The 23,762-nt window shown below is 37.6% G+C and overlaps 1 protein-coding gene across 7 annotated transcripts in view; it reads right to left on the minus strand.

Annotated features, from left to right (window-relative positions):
• The window catches only part of LOC140171768 (FERM domain-containing protein 3-like), a 107,891-nt gene that overhangs the window by 14,486 nt on the left and 69,643 nt on the right, over nucleotides 1–23,762 (minus strand). Inside the window, exons 7-10 of one of the 7 annotated variants that reach the window (XM_072195092.1) lie at nucleotides 21,259–21,411; nucleotides 17,093–17,178; nucleotides 10,212–10,280; nucleotides 5,340–5,414 (exon numbers count right to left, since the gene is read on the minus strand). In XM_072195092.1, the coding sequence (XP_072051193.1) occupies nucleotides 5,340–5,414; nucleotides 10,212–10,280; nucleotides 17,093–17,178; nucleotides 21,259–21,411 (383 nt within the window). Of the gene's footprint in view, nucleotides 1–5,339; nucleotides 5,415–10,211; nucleotides 10,326–17,092; nucleotides 17,182–21,258; nucleotides 21,412–23,762 lie in introns of all 7 variants that reach the window. The other 6 variants (XM_072195090.1, XM_072195091.1, XM_072195088.1 and 3 more) reach the window with 6 other exon arrangements.

Below are 23,762 nucleotides of genomic sequence, written 5' to 3' on the forward strand. Positions count from 1 at the left end.
TCCGGTCCGAGTCCAGTCCAATTAAATCCATGTAAAATGTGAAATGATTATCTAAAAATGTCAAAGTAGATCTCAAATTTGTTGACTTTACATATTTGGCAATTTTACAAATTAATTGGGGCTGTCAAATCTGTGATCTGTCATATATCCTACATATCGACCAAATTATTTAGATTTATTTGTCACTTTGTAGAATCATATTATTGTTATCATTAATGAAATAATTGATAATTATATAAATGCAAACTTTATTAAATATTTGGACTACATCAAAATATCTAAGGGTTCTTTCATGGAACTTTCCAATCCAATCTTGAAAGAGAGAAATATGCACACTGGACCATACATCTCAGCTCAGTAAATTGTAATGGCTGCAGGGTGCACATTTGTGTGGGACAATTTTGAAAAGATATTTAGAATTAAAGGTGAATTTCTGTTATTATTATTATGACGAAGATGATAATGATGATGATAAAGAGAATGATAACGATGATGATGATGATATTTTTCTGTGATATATATTTGAATACATTGCAATTCATTTACATACATGTATGCTGCATGCAGCCTAGTGACGCTTCTCTAGTCCCTGGGTGCAAGTTCACTGTGCGTTTACATGTAGTGTCCCACACACACACAGATAGCCCCACATGACTGCTGTGAGTGCTGTTTAGTACAGGTGGTCTGATACATGTAGACGTTTTTACCATCAGGAGATACCTGTTCATGGGTATGGGACTTTGAAGGGGTGTGTGTACAGTTGGTTGGTTGAGTTGTGTTGAGTCTTTTAAAATGTTAACTGTGTAGGGTGGGGTTTGGTAGGGTGGGTGTGTATAGGGCAGACTTGTAGTATTGGGACCCGCCATGAGTCCGGGTGCGGGTCCCGGACCATGAGTACGAGTACGGGTCCCAAGCCATGGGTACGGGTACGGGTACGGGTACTGGTCCCAGGTCACGGGTACGGGTCCGAGTCCATGAGTACGGGTACGGGTCCAAAGTCAAAATAGGGTATGAGTACAGGTGCGGGTAATGAAGCCACGCAGTGCAGTAATGGGTGCGGAAATTGGGACTCGAGTGCAGGTGCAGGGGCCCAGTATGGGTACGGGCCATGGAGTGCGGGTATGGAAATTTGAACTTATGGGTCCAATTATAGGGTATGAGTTATGGGTATTATGAGGGGAATTAGACATACCCATAATTATGGGTATGAGTATAAACAAATTAATAAAACAAGTACAAAAAGAGATTAAATATCGGTGTCATGGTGAATCTAGCCTAAATGTGGCATATTTTGGGATGCAAGTGAAAAAACTATGTCTTTGTATGGACAACCAGACTGTGCAATACTAATTTCAACATACTTTACTATTTTGGAAGTGATGTCGCGTTCAAGTCTGGACTCGGACTCAAGTCCACTTTTTGCCGGACTCGGACTCAGCTCGGAATTGAACGTTAAAAGGCTCAGCTCGGTAAAAAATAGGACTCGGGCTCAAGTCGACCCCAGTCCGATTCCAGTCCAATCAATCCATGTACAATGTGGAAAAATTATTTATCTTAAAACATCAATTGGAATTAAATTAATTGTCAATTTTCCAAGTACATCCATCAGATTATCCATTAGCTCAATCATTATAATTATTATCATTAATTATGCACATCTGGATAATTATATTCATGTTTTATCAATATTTTAAAACTCCTTTAAATCTCTTATCAAATCCCAAACTTCAGTATGGTAAGGACCTCTCTATTCATTTGTCTCAGATGCACTGGTAGAAGAAGTACACATGTACACTATTATAAGCTCATGTGGCTGGCAGAAAATCTCACTCCAGTCCCCAGCACCAGTCACATTATCATTAGTTCTACATGTGGGCAGCATACAAGTAGTGGAGTGTATTTGAATGAGGAATATCAAAATGATTAATACAAGCTAAAATAATGATATTTTAACATAAAACATAAAAATTCACCACAAAAGAAAAAAATCTTGAAATGTTTTTCCAGTTTGGTGGGTCTTTTTCTGTATTGATCAGTCATTGTGTGAATGAGACATGTACATGTAGCATACATGTCATGGGTGGCAGTGTGCACAGGCTGTTGTAGATCTCAGCATTCATGTTCTTTTTGTGTAGCCAGGGTTGGATTGATATTTTTCAGGGCCCTGGACCAGGCTAAAATAAATTTAAGGGCACTTGCTAAAGCTTTCCATTTACTCCCCACACAACCCCATTCATGATGTAACCTATTTGTTTTAATTATGAATTTATGATCAGAGGACTCACAGTGGGATTCATGAGTGGAGTTAACATGCATCTGGGAAGTGATAGTATTCTATTCTCACTTTCCTGCATTTGTGTATAAACCATGTACTGTATGGTACTGGGTAAAATAGGGCATGAGTACGGGTCCGGGTCCGAAGCCACGGGTACGGAAATTGGGACCCGAGTACGGGTACGGGTACTACAAGTCTGGTATAGGGAGAGCGGTGTGTGGTATAGTGTAGTGAGTGACTTATGGCCAATGACCTTCTTTTTCTACAATTTTAACATCAAAAACTTTGCAATTTTCTTTTTTCAGCAAATTTGTATTGTAAATTTTCAAATTAGAAACAAAATTTAAAATTTTGCTCCATTTTTGGGAAATAATGACCCATTTTTTCAAAATGTTATACCAAATGACCCCCTTCTTTCAAAATTTTATACCCAATAATCCCTTTTTCATTTTGTTATACCCAAATGACCCATTTTTATACAAATAGGCTCCTACTAAGCAATGCCAGACACCTGTCACATCATAAGTTGAATGACCCCCCCCCCCATACACACACACGGGCATGGACTTTGACCGAGTCCGGACTCGAGCCGGACTCGAGTCCGGACTCGAATCATATTTTTGTTGGACTCGGACTTGGCTCGGACTCGCACCCCTGGACTTGGACTCGAGTCCGGACTCGGACACAAAAGGACTCGGACTTGGCTCGGACTCGGATACAAATGGACTCGGCTCGGCTCGGACTCGGACAAGCTGGACTCGGGTACAAGTCTGCTGCTACATTCAAAATGTGAGCCTAAAGGACGATGCCTTCTTTGTTAGCCAATTAGATGAATAAATCCAGAGCCTTAAACCCGGGCTTTAAACTAGAGTACGCAAGTGACAGAGACCAATTTCAATATAGCAGAAAGTGAGACACAATTATGTGTGTGAGACACGTACAAAGCAGAACTATCAAGATACAAAGCCATTTAGGCATAACAGGTTGAAAATAGAATGTTCTGTGGTCCATAATTTCATGGGTCTTTTAATTTTGTGAATTCTATTAATAGTCTTTAATTTGTCAAATGAAACCGATGTAGAAGTTGGTCTTATTAACGGGATCCACAAGATTACCCCTGCATACTATAATAGTAAATGCCACATAAAGCGTTTACAGTATGTTCTACAAATGAAACTTCATAGTTTTACATCATTATGCTATTGCACCCATTTCCTTTAAAGAACTTAAATTTTCAAATTTTGTTTTTAGTAGGAAAATTTGTCTCAGCAAACTATTTTACCATAATTAGGGGAGGTGCAATAATTATGTGTACCCCCAGATATAGGAGGGTGCAATTTATGAAAACCCAAAGGAGAGAGGCAATCATTTTTTTGTGTGGTATGAGGAGGGGGGGGGGGAGTGAGTGAGTTTGGTACACAATATTATGCCCTAGAAAGCCAATTTTTCAGCTTATGTAAGATTATTAGACAAGGGGAGTGGTAAAAAATTTGTAGCATTGCAATTTTCCTATTTGCCTTTTTGGTGTATGCAGGACAGCAGTATTTCAAGTGGGTAATTCCTGCAATCAATTTTTGGCAGGGGGAATTGGGGGAGTGAGTGAGTGAGTGAGTTTGGAACACAATATTATGCACTTAAAGCCCTACAAAAATGGCTCAATAATGCAGAAATATGCCAAATTGTCAGTTTACATAAGATAATTAGACAATTAAAGGTTTCAATGGGAGAGGCGAGAAATTTAAAGCATTGCAATTTTTCATATTTTCCTTTTTGGTGTATACGCAGTAGGGCAGTATTTCAATTGGGTAAAATCCTGCAAATAAACTTGACCAACTTCATGCAGCATCACCCTATTGAGTCCGCCATACAAGGCTAAATCCTATCTATTTGTATGTAGTGATTTGCCACCTGAGTAGTAGTTAATTGGTGGTCTTGTTATAGCGGCACCCACGGGTCAAGTGGAATTTTTTTTAGTTGACAATCTTTATTCACATATGAAAATCAGAAGCAAATTCAATCTAACACTGCAACAACGAAGTTAATTCATTTTAAATATTAGCATCGGAATAAAGAAATCGTACGGTTAATAGCTAAAAATTACAAGCACAGTTTCATTTCAAGTGGCAAAACATGCTTACAGCCATCTCAGTCATTTCACACCACTTAAAGCGTTGCACTAAAAACCTTTCACAATCCACTTAGTTCACGATTGTTTTTAAATCTCGCCAAATTGGACTATTCCATGCAGTTGAAATCCATACACGCTCTATGGAACACACAACTTAATCTTCGACACAGAGAATGTGAATTTTAAATGGGGTTACCTGAATGGGTACCTCCATTTGAAATCTACATCCCCTATGTAGGAGATTAAGGCCATGTCTTCCATAGGGGGGTATATATTTTAACTGGAATAGCCCAATGTTGTTTTCCTATTTATATTACACTCTCCCCTGTATTTTGATTTTGGAGACACCTAGAGAGGTGTCAGGCAAAGAATGAATGCCGATTTCTATAAATTATGATTTTGAACTCTGATCCAACTTTGTCTTCTCATATTGTTCATTTCAAAGGCGTCACCTCTTTTACAACATTTTGCTTTATAATAGCTTTTACAAATGTATTAATTTTCCATGACCATTGAAGTTAAAATGTCATATTTACTTGTTTTTGACAAATAGAATATATTCAATTTGTTTCAGTAAATTTGTTCAAGAGTTTCAAGGAACTCCCTCTTTATAGTACACATGGTACAATGGGATTGTAAAAGGTATCGTCATCTGCTTCACATACTGTCATATCTCAATAGGCTGCCTTTTGTGATTTTTTTATTATTGTCATCTAATTGTGATAAAATACACTGTAAAATTAACTTTCATCTATTAATATTAAAGTATTATCACAATATTACAACCTTTTGTCCATTCATGAAAGAAAGAAGCATACTGAAATATAAAATAACAACATGAAATACAACAATGATAATAAAAATCACACAAGGCAGCCTTTTGAGATATGACAGTACATGACACAGACTCCAGCTTTGCAGTCCATCGGTGTTTACCACAGTGCAAGAGTGAAGGCATTGTGATTGGAGGCACCATAATAGAAATCTGGTAGGCGAGCTTTTGCTTTTTTCCTTTAAATAAAGAGAAGAAAACATGAACATAACAACATCAAGGTAGTGGTGATAGGTGACGAGTGATATATACATTGATACATTTCAGCATGCAGCAGGCCTACAATAAAGTCTTAAAGGAAGACACATTAACCGTTTTTCCACGGAACATAGCGTCGTTGGGTATGAAAAACCTCCTATGTACTTGTGGCCCCTGAACATGTTTAAAACAAAATTGCCAACATGTTACATAGGTTTTATTTTAAACATGTTCAGGGGCCAATGACACATAGGAGGTCTTTCCTGCCCAATGATGATAGATTTTGTAAAAAATAATGGAATAGATACATTTGTAAATATAAACAATTTTTAAAATATCAAATCCCGATTGATACAGCCCATAAAACAGGGTTTGTCACAGTCAGTGATGTTAAACAATACTGCTTTACCTTGAAATAGGGTACCATATTCATTCCAATAAGCACCCAGGGTGCTTTACAAAGTCATTTTGGGTGGGCGCTTATTTTTTACCTGGTTTACCTTTTTTGTAAGGGCCGTTTATTAGAGACAAATTTACCTGTACATTATAATAGGGTCCCGAGACGTTCTAGTTGCTTTTCTGATGCAGTAAATGTATATTGCAAGTTTAAACAGGACTTCAAATCCTCAAGCTATTTCACTGTATCATCAATGTGTATCAGTCACTTCAACATTAATGATACCCTTTAGCAAATTGAAAATACCCCGGGTGGGCGCTTATTGGGGTGTGGGCGCTTATTGGAATGAATACGGTGCTTAATATAAATTAATAAATGAATTTCGTCATTTATAGAGCGCCTTTTCAATTTGTTCAGAGCACTTTACATTGATGCCAACATCAACAGTGCTGGTATGACTACCCTAACAGCTCTCCATTATACATCTGGTTGTAGTGGAACAAGCAAAATAAGTGTCTTGCCCAAGGACACAACATGCTGGCACTGACAGAGTTCGAACCAGTAACCATGCGATCATACATCTCTCTCCTAACCATCAGGCCACCGTGCTCCCATATACTTGGAATTCTTGTAATCAAAGATAGACTAATTATATCACTATGGACCAGAATGGCCTCATCCCATAGCATAGTGGCATAGTTCAATAACCTCAGTCAAACAATAATGGTGCGAAATTTGACCTCAAGTTGCAGAATATGAGTTTTTATCCCCAAATCTCCAAATGTCATTCAATGAATGTACAAATGTATTGAGGTTAAAGTATTGTGCCCTGATAGATGAGAATATTGTAGATCGTAGTGTATAAACATAGTCCATCTTTGTAATACTTTGTTCACTTGAGTTTGTTAGTGACGTAGTTGTGTATTTTGCTGGTCAAGGCATCAAATTGGCATCCATATGGTGCAATGGGCTATTCCTTTTACAATCCACACTACACCTGTGGAAGATTTTGGAATTATCTTCCACAGGGGGAGTATGAATTTCAAATGGAATGAACACATTAGTAGCTCCATTTGAATATTATACACCCTCTGAGAAAGATTCAACCTGAATCTTCCACAGAGGGAGGATGAGTTTCAAATGGAGATGATAAATGTATTCATTCCATTTGAAATTCATACTCCCCTTGTGGATGATGTTTCCAAAATTTTCCACAGTAGTGTGGATTTTAACTGGAATAGCCCAATTACATAAAAGTATTGACATCACTTCCAAACTTGTGGGGAAACGTGTTGGATTTTACTATTTTGACTAGATATATAATGCACAACAATTCAAACCAATTCATGCACTTACTAAGATAATTCAAAAACAAAACAAACATTGCAAATACTAACACAGTAAACCCAACATTTTGAAATTTTCTGCCACATTTTAAAACAAGAAACTAGCATGTGATGAAATTTTCTGCCACATTTTAACCCCTGAGCACTACCTGCCGATCTAACATTGCCTCTGATTGGTCAATTACATGATATCTTCATTTTAACAACCAATCAGGATGGAGCTTTGCAAATAATTCACCCCAAGTTTTTTGTGTGGTGAAATTTTTCTAACAATGTTGCCAATGTCCAATTGATAACGAAAACTCCTTTTTGACCAATAGGCCGGTAGTTCTCATGGGGTTAAAACAAGAAAATAGCATGTGTTGAATTATGCTCATCCAAAGGGTTTATCTCACAAATAGAATAAATAGTCTGCAATTAATTCTATTTAAAAACATGAAGAAAATGGCTCCAACAACAACATGTGCTACTAATCATTATTAGTGCATGACATAAATACGAGATGGACCTGGATGGCAAAGTACATATTAAATATGTTGCACACTGCATGACTCAAGTGTTTGCAATTTAAACAGAATACGTAGACTGCATTTTGGAATGTCGGTAGCTGTGCGTTTTCTTTATCACACAGGAGATGCTTCAACATGGCAAGATTTGAAAGAAAGTGTAACAATAAAAGTCAAGTTGTAACTCCCACATAACAAATAATCAAGTTTCGTGAATCAATAAAACAGAAAGTTTCATGAAAACGTTTACAATTATGTGAAGTGTAGAACCTAATTTTTTTATGTCAAATAAAGTAAAATACATCCTCCTCTTTAGTAACCGTTGCTGGGATACCAAGATGCAAGCTAAGCCCGACTGTGATAGGATATAGCTGAATTAATTTGAATGGATCTACCTCAGACTAACCACAAACAGTCAAAAGTGTCAGAATCACCCGATAATGAGGGCCGATCGTTCCATGAGGAAAGACAGATGAAACTGATACACACATACCGCATTATATATTGATAATTATGCTAATTATCAATTTACCTTGAAAATGTTGATGCTTTTTTTACATGGATGCATAAAAGGGATGATATTTGACATTGCACTTCAGTTTCATCAGAATCCACATCCTAAACCAACCGTTACCGCCCTTTAATATTACTTATACATGTATATGGGCTCACAATAAGACAAATCTGAGGGTCCATGGCCCTCACAAAATTGTGAGGTTCCCAATAATTTAAGAGCAAAGACCCAACTGCATGGTGGCCCTCAGAAATTCTGCCTTATTTCAGGTCTGGAGTACACCCTTCTACATAACAACTTGATGTGGATTATATATTTGGGACTGCAAACATCTGTGAGGGCCCGAGATCAAGGGTCTGAATGGCACTCAAAAATACCAACTTATTTCGAAGCCTGCATGTAAATCATCAAAATCAAAACCATGCATATACCAAAACAGTACTGTTAATTATCACCACACACTATCAGAGTAACACCAACTGAGCACATATCGACTGTCAGTGCCAGAAGTGGGTAAGTGCAATAGCTGCCATGTGTAGCTGCCATGTGTAGATGAGTACAATATACTGTGTGTAAATTGCCAAATGTTCACAGGGCAGCTATTGCACTTATACCTACTTCTGGCACTGAGCAGTCAATATATGTAACAATACAAGTTTCACAAAAATTACAAACTATTGCCAAAAACAAGATGATCAAATTTCATCAGAAGCTAGTGACATGATTAAAACAATTCCAATTATTAATAAAGGAAGAAACCCTGGGGAAATTAGGCTACATTCACAGCAGATACTGACAGAGAGTCATACACAATATTATCACAAATCAATACGAAATAAGTATCATATATCACTCAAGGATTTATATTTGAGAGAGGCACTTTTAAATTTTGCACCAAGTTGTTTTCATTCATGGAAAAGTCACTGCAGGTATTTGGAATGCCAATATATAGCATAAATTTGTATGCAGGGGTGTGAGTCATACCACATATAAAAAGAGCTGAACCTAGAGAGTGAAAAAGCTGAAGTTTGGAAAGATCCTATACTTTCACAGAGCATGTGTACAAAAAAAAGCTGGAAATCAAAACCAACAAAAAATGCTGAAATCAGTTTAAAAGCTGAATTCTCACACCCCTAGATGTATTGCAGCATTCCCAATTTGCAGCCCCCTTTGGGAGCCAAACTCTAATAAGAAAGCATGGTTTTGTAAAAAATCCTTTTGGGGGTCCAAGTATTTTACATGTTCAATGGCATATCAGGGTCAGTTGGGTGAAGGGACAAAGACAAAAATATTGGTGGTGGGCATCATTTTGGCTTTGTGTTACTGTGATAATTGTGCATGAAGCGTGAGAAAATATTCAATTAACACAATTTGATCCCAAAATTAAGGTGAAATTTTGTGTATGCCATGTCAATTTTCAATTTCTCACTATTTTTTCCCAAAACTAAGGGGAAATTAATTTCACTCTATTAGAGGAGTTAAGAGGTTGAAATTTTCTTTTTGGGGTTGGTTGCAAGTTTCTTTTAAGGGAGGTTGAAAGCTTCTTTGGGGTTGAGTTAGCCAAACATCTCATGGGGGGGGGGGGGACAACCCCTAACCCCCTGCATAGACCACACTGTTTCAGTTTGTCAGACTCTCACATAAATATGTTACAGTCACACAAGTGAAATACCAACATGTTCACACAAAGATAATAATTGTTGCTATAACTATACCTCATGCTAAAACACAAGGGAAATATAAGCCATGCATCATACAAGCTGCTAATATGGTGACAAACTTATCAAAATCCAGGGCCTCAGATTCAATGAGAATCACAGAATCTACTCTCGTAATGATTCTCGTAAAATTTGTTGCGAGAATCAACTTCTTCTATTGAATCATGCAGTAAGTAAAGTGACACATATGTTTTTGATTTTCGCAAACTGGAACGAAACTGAGGCCCTGAAATCTATCATAATGGATGTAACAAAAGTGAAAACACCTCATACAATAAGTACACAGTATAACTGTACCTCAAGCTGGATGTTCCACACAGGGGGAGGATACTGGCAAGCTTTTCCGTGCTTCCTTTGCGTAGCATACTTTGGATGGTACGACAGATATGAAGAGACGGAGTATGATTAGGGCTGTTGAGTACAATATGGCGGGTTGGGGTATAACAACAACAGATGTTGTCATTTAAACATATCTATATGTATAATTTGTCCCGATGGATGCATACATAAGTAGAGGGTTCCATAAGTAGCATATTCTACCTGAACTATAAGATTCCTATTGTGGCCGCCTGCACAGGTACACACAGAGTACCTTACACAGTACCAATGCTGCTACTGTACAGGATCCACCAGCAGTGATACTGCATTGGTTACTACACTGGTACTCCCCTGGTACTGCACTGTAGATCCACAAGCAGTGGTACTCCACTGTTACTCCCCTGGAACTGCACAGTAGACCCACCAGCAGTGGTACTGCACTGGTATTACACTGGTACTCCCCTGGTACTGCACTGTAGACCTACCAGCAGTGGTACTGCATTGGTACTACACTGGTACTCCCCTGGTACTACACTGTAGACCCTCCAGCAGTGGTGCTGCACTGGTTCTACACTGGTACTCCCCTGGTACTGCATAGTACCAGCCAAGTACCATGCCGATGGTTTCCAGGATGGTGTACCTGTGCAGGTGACCCTAATAGGAATCTTGTAGTGTAATTAGAACGTTGAGAGTGACACCTGTCTATCAATGCACCTGTAAAATTAAGTTCCAGCAAATATCTGAAAAAAATTACCTTCCAAACTTTTAAAGTTTAGGATTAAAATGATTTTGACTTACAATATACACTGTATTTTGAATGTTAACGCATCTAAAATCTCATTTTTTACTTTCTTTTCATCATTATAATATAAAAGGCGGTTCTCGAACCACGAGTCTCGCCTGCTTTTGTGACCGCCTGCTTTTGTGACCGCCTGCCTTTGCGATAACTGTTGGTAGAGAGGTAAATGAATTTGGCGGTTATCGGCTGGGCACGATTATCTGGCTGATGGTAACTGTACTGTACCCAAGTTTCATGCCCATGCAACAGTTTTTACTAATATGACCTCATATGACCCCAGGTGGCCCTGAAATGACCTTCTAAAATTTTGGCTCTAAATGTTGACTGTACCCCTCGTGCTAAGTTTCATGCCCATACGAGTTTTTACTAATTTGACCTTAGATGACCACTGGTGGCCTCGAAATGACCTTCCAAAAATTTGGCTATAAATGTTGACTGTACCCATCAAGTTTCATGCCCATACGACAGTTTTTACTAATTTGACCTCAGTTGACCCCTGGTGGCTCCGAAATTACCTTCCAAATATTTGGTTTTAAATATTGACTGTACCCACCAAGTTTCATGCCCATACGACAGTTTTTACTAATTTGACCTCAGATGACCCTGGTGACCCCAAAATGACCTTCCAAAAATTTGGCTTTAAATGTTGACTGTACCCACCAAGTTTCATGCCCATACGACAGTTTTCACTAATTTGACCTCAGATGACCCCTGGTGACCCCAAAATGACCTTCTATAAATGTTGACTGTACCCATCAAGTTTCATGCCCATACGACAGTTTTTACTAATTTGACCTCAGTTGACCCCTGGTGACTCCAAAATTACCTTCCAAATATTTGGTTTTAAATATTGACTGTACCCACCAAGTTTCATGCCCATACGACAGTTTTTACTAATTTGACCTCAGATGACCCCTGGTGACCCCAAAATGACCTTCCAAAAATTTGGCTTTAAATGTTGACTGTACCCACCAAGTTTCATGCCCATACGACAGTTTTTAATAATTTGACCTCAGATGACCCCTGGTGACCCCAAAATGAACTTCCAAAAATTTGGCTTGAAATGTTGACTGTACCCATCAAGTTTCATGCCCATACAACAGTTTTTAGTAACTTGACCTCAGATGATCCCGGATGACCCCGTAATGACCTTCCAAAAATTTGGCAAAACCAAACAACTATTTCATCAAAGTAATAAATCAAAACAGAAAGATGCTTCCTTTACGAGTTATCACTCATTGAAAGTGCTACTTTGCTATAGTTTACATGGAAAGCGACTATCTTAAAGTCGTCATATTTCGTTAATTACATGACCGATCAAGCTGTTATTTGGATATGTGATACACAGTTGAAAATTAATTATTAAAAGATTTGGTAACCTCAGTTGACCTTTGACCTTGTATGTGACCTTTGACCTCACGAAATTGGATAAAGTATGTTGCGCTGAAAAATCAAATTTGGCAATACCAAAGAACTATTCCATCAAATAAATCAAAACAGCAAGATGCTTCCTTTACGAGTTATCACTCATTGAAAGTGCTACTTTGCTATACTTTACATGGAAAGCGACTATCTTTAAGACGTCATACTTTACATGGAAAGCGACTATCTTTAAGTCGTCATATTTCCTTAATTACATGACCGATCAAGCTGTTATTTGGATATGTGATGCACAGTTGAAAATTAATTATTAAAAGATTTGGTGACCTCAGTTGACCTTTGACCTTGTATGTGACCTTTGACCTCACGAAATTGGATAAAGTATGTTGCGCTGAAAAATCAAATTTGGCAATACCAAAGAACTATTTCATGAAATAAATCAAAACAGAAAGATGCTTCCTTTACGAGTTATCACTCATTGAAAGTGCTACTTTGCTGTACTTTACATGGAAAGCGACTATCTTAAAGTCGTCATATTTCCTTAATTATATGATCGATCAAGCTGTTAGTTGGATATGTGATGCACAGTTGAAAATTAGTTATTAAAAGATTTGGTGACCTCAGTTGACCTTTGACCTTGTATGTGACCTTTGACCTCACGAAATTGGATAAAGTATGTTCAGGTCGAGTACCACTGGCCACGCAACTCCCCACCAAGTAACGCCACTGTACCCCATAATGGATCTCCAGATAATCTGTTCATAAGGTATTTTGCTTATTACGCATATATTATGCAAATTAGGTACTTAATTACCATATTTTACGCTCAAAATCTAATCAGGTCAAGAACCTCTGGCCCCACTACTCCTCACCAAGTTACGCCACTGTACCCCATACGGATCTCCAGATAAGCTGTTCACAAGGGTTTTTTGCTTGATACGCATCAAATACGCATAAATTATGCAACTGAGGTACTTAATTACCATATTTTGCGCTGAAAATCAAATCGGGTTGAGATCCTCTGGTCATACTACCCCCTACCACGTTATGTTGACCGTACCCACCAAGTTTCGTGCCCATACGACAGTTTTTAGTCATTTGATCTCAGATGACCCCTGGATGACCTCGGGTGACCTTGACGCACTAACCAATACAAACTTCTTCTGTCTGGGGTGAAGATGCACCCACCCACCAAGTTTGAAGAACGTATGCACCCTAGTCTCCGAGAAAATAGGTTTTGCATTTTATGCATAAATTATGCAAATTAGGTACTTAATTACCATATTTTGCGCTGAAAATCAGGTTGAGATCCTCTGGTCATACTACCCCCTACCACGTTTCATCATCATAGGGCTTATGGATCTTACGGATCCCCAGATACAGCTCCATAAGGCGGATTTCTTCAGATTTCCAACCATATTTGTAGAATCGTTCCGCATAAATTATGCAAATTAACAACTAAATGCCGAAAAACTAATCAGGTGATCAGCAGGTGTGTATCATTCCTGTCACCAGGTTTCGTTACCATGCGCCCGACGGATCTTGAGATAGTCTGTCCACAAACTCCGCTATCAATTTGCGCTGATTTTTGCATAAATTATGCAAATTAGCTATGATTAATTTGCATATTTTTCACCGAAAACATACGGTTACGGAGCAAACTTGGATACCCTTCCTCCCACCAAGTAGCGTCGCCGTAAGTCTTACGGTTCCCCAGATACAGCTCCGGACGGACACACATACATACATACATCCACACACACATCCATCCACACACACGGACGGACAGACAGAAATAGTGATTACTAAGTCCCATCCTGAACAAAGTTCAGGCGAGACAAAAATGCTCTACAAAAGTGACTGACTTAAGTATCCTGGGTACTAATAAAGTCATATACCATGAATACGGTAATAACTATCGGATTATCTTTCTTGCAATAAATTTACCACTTTAGCTCCCCCCCTCCCCCCCCGATATGCTTTGTGACATGATTCAACTACATCATCATACACCACTATATGCATGCTCTAAAACATGCACTGAATGATGCAGTTTAATATAATGCAAATTACATTGTCAAAGGGATCGGATAGCAACGTTTGCACAGTATTTGTTGTGCCACATGAGAGCACATCAGACACATCAAAATGCATTCTGAATACAAGGAATGTCCTTCTGATATCAAATAATTTTTATTTTTTGATATTTACAGCTACAGTATAAACAATATAGCACTCTTTGATTTTGGGTTTTTGTGCACAAATTGCAAATTTTTACAGATATTATAAATAATAAATTCCTGTCATATTTAGGGGAAAATCCTTTGGAAATTGTCAGAAAACTAAATTTTAGTCTATACTTTGTGTATAATTTTCTAGAATCATTCAGTTTAGCTCATGCGCACCCACATTATTATGTCATAGCAATATTATGCGGGTAATGTTTGTACATTTTTATTATCACCGAATAGATTCGTATAGCTATACATTTGTGTCAAATATAGCAATGCAGGACATTTAAAATAGAAAATTTTGAAAGTGGACCCATCAATATTCCAATTTATCAAGAAATTTGGACCCATCGATATACCAAAATTCAGAATTTTTGGCCAAACTTTTCCCCCAAAATGTTAGAAAATTTCAAATATGTTGGCTACAGTGAGGCACAATTGGGCTATTTTCCATTTTAAAAAAATGAGAAACATTTTGAAAATAGGACCTACCCATATACCAAACTTGGCCTAGAAAAAGGGGTCAGTGATCAATGCTACCCATTTATACTATGAGTACCCCCCTCCCCCTCCCAGTGAAAACTGGTAAAAATTCTACACTCTAATTTTGGAGCAAGTCACAAGATTTGATACTGTAATGGTAATGCACTGAAATAATTAAAAATCAAAGTGTAGAAACACCGCAAACCATAAATGGTGGTGACTGTTCATGTCAAAGGTCATACCATCATTAACCTTTATAGAAGAGAACAATGCTATATGAAAACTGATGTGCAAAGATAAAAATAATGAAATTCCTAAAAACTAATGATGAAAATGGGTTAGATGCTGCAAAGAATGAGTTCGAGTGCATTATTTCTTTGAATGATATGGGTTAGTACATTCGCTCAGAAAGGGCGTATACCAGTGGTTCCCAAACTTTTTCACAAGCGACCCAAAAGCCTGATTTATTTGACGGGACCATAAATTGAGTCGTCCAGCATACTAAACTAAACTTACTAGTATAACTTGACATGTAACCAAATTGCACATAATCTGCAATGTTGGTTTATAAAATAAGATGCAGCATGACCTGAAATTACTTCATCATGTTCAAAAGATGCTTACTGCTAAATCGCATGTAGCACAAGAAAATATGAATTCAGGTACACAATGTAGCTTTAGAAAACACAATTTATAGTCTGGGTTGTTAAACTGTTAAAAAAATTGGAAAATTAAAATATTTTTGATGTTTACATTTATAATGCTAGCTTCATGAGGGTTTTGCTCACGACCCTTTTCAAATGCCCCACGACCCAAAAGGGTTGCAACCCCAAGTTTGGGAACCACTTGTGTATACTATTGATGGCAAAGTTATAGGCCTATCAGATTTACCCTCGCCTTGGGATCCGCCACCAGCTAATCGTCTATGGAGAGATAAAATAGCATTTCAATATATATATATATATGAAGGTAGGTATGCAAGCTATACAATTATGCTTGGTATGAATATATAGGGTTCAGTATTTTGTATGGAAATAAAAATTTGTACTGCAATACCGTAAAAACTCGATAGGTAGCATATGTGCTTACTATCAAGCGCTTTTGAAAAAATGAAATTGTACCAAAGTCTGGTGCTTTTCCAACTGAGCTAATGGAGTTCAGACACACATTTGCAGGTTTACTTGTTTGTATATAACTATGTGTATCGATGATTTGCTCAAAACCCTTTACACTTTTGTGGATGGGGCTCTTCATTTTTGCATGTTTTAAAAGCGCTTGATAGTAAGCACATATGCTAACTATCGAGTTTTTACGGTAATCATTAAGCCCTCACTACTGACATGTAAACTCTAAATATCACTTGCAACAGAATGGTTCAAAATGGGATACAGGAGTGAGAAAAAGTATACAATATTAAGGTTTATGTACTTCCAAGTATAATCATCATGACATATGGGTATTACTATATCTGTATTTAATAAAAAACTAGCAGCCAGTACCTGTACCCTTTAGCTCTGATTTAAGACTTAATTTGTTGAAATCGGTTGAGAATTATAGAAACAGTGATCGAAAACCCAAGGAAGGAACAAAATCAAAAGTTGCACTTCATAATGTTCTAATCAATGTAAAGTATGGCGCTAGTTCTTTTCTTTAAGAAGTCTTTGTGTACAAGTCAATAGGGCATCCAATGGGGCAAACTGTAACTTTTGAATTTGTATCTTCCTTGGGATTTTGGATCACTGTGTCTTTATTTCTGAACCAATTTCAATGAATGAGGTCTTAAATCCGAGCTAAAAGATGCAGTTATTTGCTGCTGGTTCTAATTATGGCATATCCGTCTTTGTTTAGGATATACAGGATTCAACATAACTGGTAGCTTAATTCTTTTGTGGTCTGTATTAATCTAAAATGTTACTGGCCATTTAGCATTCAAAAGTTGTCTTTTATGATAATTATAAAATACTCACTGAAAGAAAGCCTGGTGTTCCATGGCACACTTCCACAGGTGTTTGGTAGCTGATGAGGTCGCCACACGGAATCCATGATTGACTTTCTTCTGGAAGAAAGAGACATGTTGTGAAAGATTGCGACAATAAGAAATAGATGGAAGAATGGGCCATTCCATTTAAATTCCACACAACCCCTGTGGAAGATTTAGCTAAAGTCTTCCAAAGAGGGAGTATGAGTTTTGAATAGAATATACAATTGGGTAACTTCATTTGAAATACTCACTCCAGGTGTGGAAGATATAGGTAAAGCCATAATACAGGGGGAGTATGGGTTTCAAAATGATTAACCTTGAGCAATTGCATTTGAAAAACATACTCCCCCTGTAGAAGATATTTCCAAAATCTTCCACAGGGGTAGTGTGGATTTCAACTGGAATAGCCCAATGGGTCTGATTAGTAAGATATCAACTCTGATACAAATATCTCCATTGCTCACAGGCCAAATGGGCTATTCCAGTTGACATCCATACACCCCCTATGGAAGACATGCACTTAATCTCCATGGAGTCATCCATTCAGGTAACCCCATTTGAAAAATTCACATTCCCTGTGTGGGAGATTAAGGTCACATATTCCATAGGGGTGTATGGATTTAAACTGGAATAGCATAATGTAAGCGTTTAAGAATGTGTCCTTATTTTGCTTCAGATTTTGTAGAATTAAACATTCACTTCTCTCAGTCGGGGCTGTTCCATCTATTGCACTTACCCACTTCTCACGTCTGTCAAAGGGGTCACCATCGCGAAATTCCTATTGGTTTGTACAGGGCCTTTCAGTTCAAGTTTTCTCAGCACAAAAAATACCAATTTGCCTTGTATTTGGTAATTATTTAAAGTTGATTTCCCTGATAAGAAATCAAACTTTTGGAATTTTTTCATCAGGAGGTATTTATTTCATGACATGTTTTGTGATTTCCCCATTGAGTGCAACAGTAAGTGTCCCCTTTGTGTCCGAGGGGGCGAGATGGAACAGCCAAATATCGGCAAAAGCAACCAATGGGAAGGAGCAATATATCGCAAGTGACGTCATGCCGACTGACAGAATATCTTACAATTGAATCAAATTTGGTGTGTAGCCACATGCTATACAATGTTCATAATGAAAGTAATGAGAACATAGGATAAACTTGTCCTCTTGCTACAAATTTGACATTTCAGGCAATTTGCAAGAAAGAAGCACTCTATCCTATTATATGAATACCATAAAAACTCGATAGTTAGCATACATGCTTACTATCGAGCGCTTTTAAAATATGCAAACATGAAGAGCCTCATCCACAAAATTGTAAAGGGTTTTGAGCAAATCATCGATACACATAGTTATATATGAACAAGTAAACCTGCAAATGTGCTGGACTTTGGTAGAATTTCATGTTTTCAAAAGTGCTTGATACTAAGCACATATGCTGACTATCGAGTTTTTACGGTATTCTTATTATTACGATTTGAAATTACTTGGTACTCTAGGTCCGGTAAACATGAGTAAGATTTGATCTTTCCCTAGAGAAGTCCTTTTGAGAGCCCTCTCAAAAGGACTTCTCTATTCTTATTATTGCTCAAAACTGGAAACAAATTTTGAGAACTTTGTAGCTCAGTTTTGAAATGACAAACTTTTCAGCAACAACTCAAAATGTTGACAATTATTTGACAATGATTAAAGCGCTGAGTTAAAGCATGCAAAGGAACTTCCTATCAGGGCATAAAATTCACCTTTGTCAAAATACAAGAGCAGGTATTTCCTTGGTTTAATCTCTGCATAATACATGCTTTGTTTTCCACCTTACAGGAAGACATGTAACACTGTGGATTGCTATAGAATGACATCCACATGGTTGCAACGGGCAATGCACCAATTTAGTGTGATACTGTAAAAACTTGATAGTTAGCATATGTGCTTACTATCAAGCACTTTTAAAACATGCAAACATGAAGTGCCCCTTCCACAAAACTGTAAAGGGTTTTAAGCAAATCATCGATACACATAGTTATATACAACAAGTAAACCTGCAAATACGTGTCTCAACCCCATTAGCTCAGTTGGTAAAGCGTCAGACTTTGATACAATTTCATGTTTTCAAAAGCGCTCGATAGAAAGCACATAATATATGCTAATTATCAAGTTTTTACAGTAACTATGCTTGCATATTGTGTGATTGGTGCACATTTTTGTGAATTTACACAAGGAGAACTGCATTGATATGATGTGGACATTGACAACGATAAAGATGTGGCAAGCAAAAGATAAGTAACTGTGCAGTTAGCAGCCTGGACAACCGATTCTTTAGAAATGCTTAGTCGCGCTGAAAGTCGATCGATACATGTTAAAATCAGCACAATTCAGAGATACACCTTTTGCTATGAAATTAATTTTCGCGGTCAAATATAAAGCAATATTTTTTTTTTTCTTCAGTAATGTCAGTTAAAAACTTGGTGCTTGGATATACATTTTTTACAAATCCTGGTGTTAAAATTAAGCATCAAATTGTGTCTTTTAGTGTGATATTTTTGATTTTTATAGGCCTTCAGTTCGCACGCCTTGAGCTTTTTACGAATTCATTTTTAGCGTCTCAAACTAATATAGTTTGCTAAAGAAAGATATTTCCCACCTCTGTAAAGCACATCGTGTGGGTCTATATATTATAGTTTTGTTAGAATTTCCGTTTTTATTTTACCCTTTTTCCTCCATACTCCGAAAATGTCTAACTCAGTACTTTTATCTCGAGAGCAACCAACAGAAATAGTCGATATTTCCTTTGTTGTTTATCCAGGTCAATTTTCCATTGAAAGCAAATTGCCCGACCAGCGATTTGGTAGCCCAAATCCCCAATTGAGTGTTCTGGTTAAACATGATCAGTAGGAGCGCTATAGGCCTGGGAATTTCTTTTAGCTATATTGAAGTTCTAGCAACACTGTAGCCATGCCGGTATTCCTATTAAACCCAGGGATATCGATCCACAATGCTAGTATTAGCCTTAGATTTCACTTGTTGATTTTGAAAAATGGTCAGCCGGCAGTTAAAATAGTGAAATGAAAACGCAAATTCTGACAAAACTATGATATATCGCTCACGGTGATGTGCGTTAGAAAGTTGGGAAAAATCCTTCATTAGCGAACTATCTTACTTTGAAAAGCTAAAAGGTTGATCCAAAAAAAGGCTCGCGGACAGAGTCTAAGTCTATCAAAATCGAAAATCTTACACTAAATGACTAAATTTCACGCCTAAGTTTAACACTAGAATTTGGAAAAAAAATACAGTATCAAGCACTACAATTTTTCCTGACATTTACTGAAAAAATGAAAATGATTGCTTTTCATTTGGCCGAGAAAATTAATTTTACATCGAAAAGGTGTAACTAAAAATTTAGCTCATTTCAACACCAAATTCGATCGTTTGTATTGCCTCATTAAATGACTGAGTGAGCCTTGCCAAACAAAAGAATCGGTTGTGCAGGCTGCTAACTGTGTGTGTTTACTTCAAGTTTTTGAAATAGGTAAGATGGTTAAACTATAAATTGCCAAGTAGCTCAATGTTGTGGGTTCAAACCCTGGCAGCATCAACACGGATAGGTACCAAGGCAAGGCATTTGAACATTTTGCTTGTTTCTCTCCATTCAAGTGGGTAAGGGATGAAATCAAAACTTGACCAGCGGTTGACCGCCGGTTCCGTCCGGTTCTTATTGTTCTAAACAATGAAAAGCAAACGAAACTGGACGGAACCAGCGGTCAACCACCTGTCCAGTTTTGATGTCATCCCCAAATGGGCACTAGAAAATGCTGAGAAGAAAGGTACACAGTATAGCATCATTACATGGAGAAGCCTGCCAGTGCTACACTAAAAGAGACATCCTACACATTTAACCCCCTGAGCACTACCTGCCGATCTAACATTACCTCTGATTGGTCAATTACATGGTATCTTTACTTTAATCACCAATCAGAATGGAGCTTTGCAAATAATTCACCCCAATTTTTTTGTGTAGTGAAATTATTCCAATAATATTGCTGATTGGTCCAACCGAAAATGAAAACTTCTTTTTGGCCAATCGGCAGGTAGTTCTCATGGGTTTAAATGACTTGATGACAGTGTAATGGGTGTCTCAGGTAATCAACCATTGCCCCACTTACCTCGTCAACCACAGCATGCACAAAGAATGTGCGCCCTTCGTATGACAGTTTCTTAATGTCTGGCCAGGGAAAGTTCTGTATAAGCTGGTTTCCTTTGAATAGAGATAAACCTCTGTATGTCAGACCTACATAAAGCTGGGTACCATAAATATCCTGTATTACAAAGAAACAAAATAGATGAGAGATCATAAGACATTGATGTCTATAATGACATGCACAAAGATCATCCTACTTTTGTTGGTCAGTTTCAAGATGTCTGGGCAGGGAAAGCTGGTTCTGTTGGTTTCTGATAAATGAAACTTGTTCTCATAAAATGAGTGAAAAGTTGCCAGGGAATACGAAATGAGATCTGTTTCATTGCACATGCTAGAAAATTGAAATATTGACTTTGGTGTCTATCAATATCTTGGCCAGCATACAGTATTAACGGCTCTTTCAGAGAACGGCTCTTTTCAGAGCCACCAAACCTTTAAATTAGCAGATAGGCGAGATCTGCTTGTTCTCTTTTGACAAGGGGCAGTCTTCAGTGAACGTCTCTTTTCTTTTCAGAGCCATCAGTAGGCAAGGTGCGGCCTACATGTCGCATTCTTAGGTACTTTGTCCTGAAGATGTCAGAGCTACTCCTAACGAAAGCTTGACAGTTCTAAACTTGTCCGACGGCGAACCCGATAAAAAACCCTAATTAATACAGTATTAACAACTATAACTACAAGCTGTACATCAGTTTTCAGATGTCTGGCCAAGGAAAGCTCTGTATAAATAATTTTCATATTTCCCCACAATGCATCATGGCTCATAAACCTACGTCACACCATGGATGCTCCGGGGGGGGGGGTCACTCCCATTGTGGCCTATACACCATCCGCGATAATAAAAACGCGCGAAAAGGTTTGTTTTTTGTGGGTAGGCACGATACGCAGCGTAACACGTTTAGGGTGTCAAAAACACATGAAATATTGGAAAAAGGGTAGCAAAATTGCAATTGCTAATACGCTGAAATGAAATTTAGGGTATGAAATTTGATGCAAGGAATAAAATCCCGTTTAGGGTGTAAAAACACCTGTTTAGGGTATCGTTTTAGCCAAGGGTTAAATCCTTGTTTAGGGTGCTTTTCAAAAGTTGATTATCGCGGATGGTCTACAGGCCACAATGGGAGTGACACCCCCCCGGATGCTCACACAATGTCTTTCATAACTTATAGATAACTGTTTTGCAAAGCATTTTGGGAGGTGAAAACAGTCAATACTTGATATTGGTTTTCTTAGAATTGATCCAAACCACAAACCAATCACTAGGATCCACAATATGCTCATTTATCAGGGCTCAGTTCTATAGCCCGAATACATTTGCATATTCATTGAATGACCTTTGAAAATTTGAGTACAAAAACTCATACTCTGCAACTTGAGGTCAAATTTTGCACTATGATTGTTTAATTGAGGTCATTGAACTACACCATTGGGATGAGGCCATTGTGGTCCATAGTGAATCCTAAAGTGCTAAAACAAAAATTATGACGTCAGTACAGGAGAAAACAAGGTTTTACAAACATCCTGAGAGAGATGATATAAATAAATAAAATGCAAAGTTGATGTTGAGTTTCCGTTGCCGACCGTGTCACCTTTTTTATGCCACGTCAGAATGTCCTTTAACAGAATTCCTTATTTTGCCATTTTAATGAAAATTTGGAATATTTCAGTATTTTTCCTACTTTTGACAGTCTTTGAATTCACAGCAAAGAGGTCAATATTCTAACTAAGCTATAGTATAATTGATCTGTCATTTACTTGCCTCAACATGGCTTAGTATTACTAATTAGTGTGATAAAAAACCTGATTTGCTCCATGAAAATGTTAAAAAAATAACCAATAAAGAAAGAATCATCTCATCACTCAGCAAAACAATAAGTGAAAAGAAACTCAATATCAACTTTCATTAGCCTTATATATAAAATATTTTGGAGCACAATTTCATTTTAAATACACTTGATCACATCATGATCAATGACTACCATTCCGTGCTTATTTCTTGCTTCAACACTATTTGCATGATTGTAGGTTAATCCCAAATCCATCATTGCCGACTGAGATTCTTGGACATAATAGACCTTCTTACTGTCGTATCTTCACTCCTTGCCCCAGTTGCTGTAACACTAGGATCCACAACATGCTCATCTATCAGGACACAGTTCTTTAACCCCAATACATTTGTACATTCATTGAATGACCTTTGAAAATTTGAGTACAGAAACTCATACTCTGCAACTTGAGGTCAAATTTAGCACTCTTGATTGTTTAATTGAGGTTATTGAACTATGCCATTGGGATGAGGCCATTGTGGTCCATAGTGTAACATGGAAATGGGCTGTTCCATTTGCAAAACACACCCCACTGTGGAAGATTTTGGAATTCCAACCAAAACTCGACAGTGTAATTTATTCCACATCCAACTATTTTCATCCATACAAAGCGGAAGATTTTGGAATTTGAAACAAAATTGTTTAA

Source organism: Amphiura filiformis, chromosome 15 (assembly GCF_039555335.1).
Source record: "Amphiura filiformis chromosome 15, Afil_fr2py, whole genome shotgun sequence".
Classification (NCBI taxonomy): domain Eukaryota; kingdom Metazoa; phylum Echinodermata; class Ophiuroidea; order Amphilepidida; family Amphiuridae; genus Amphiura; species Amphiura filiformis.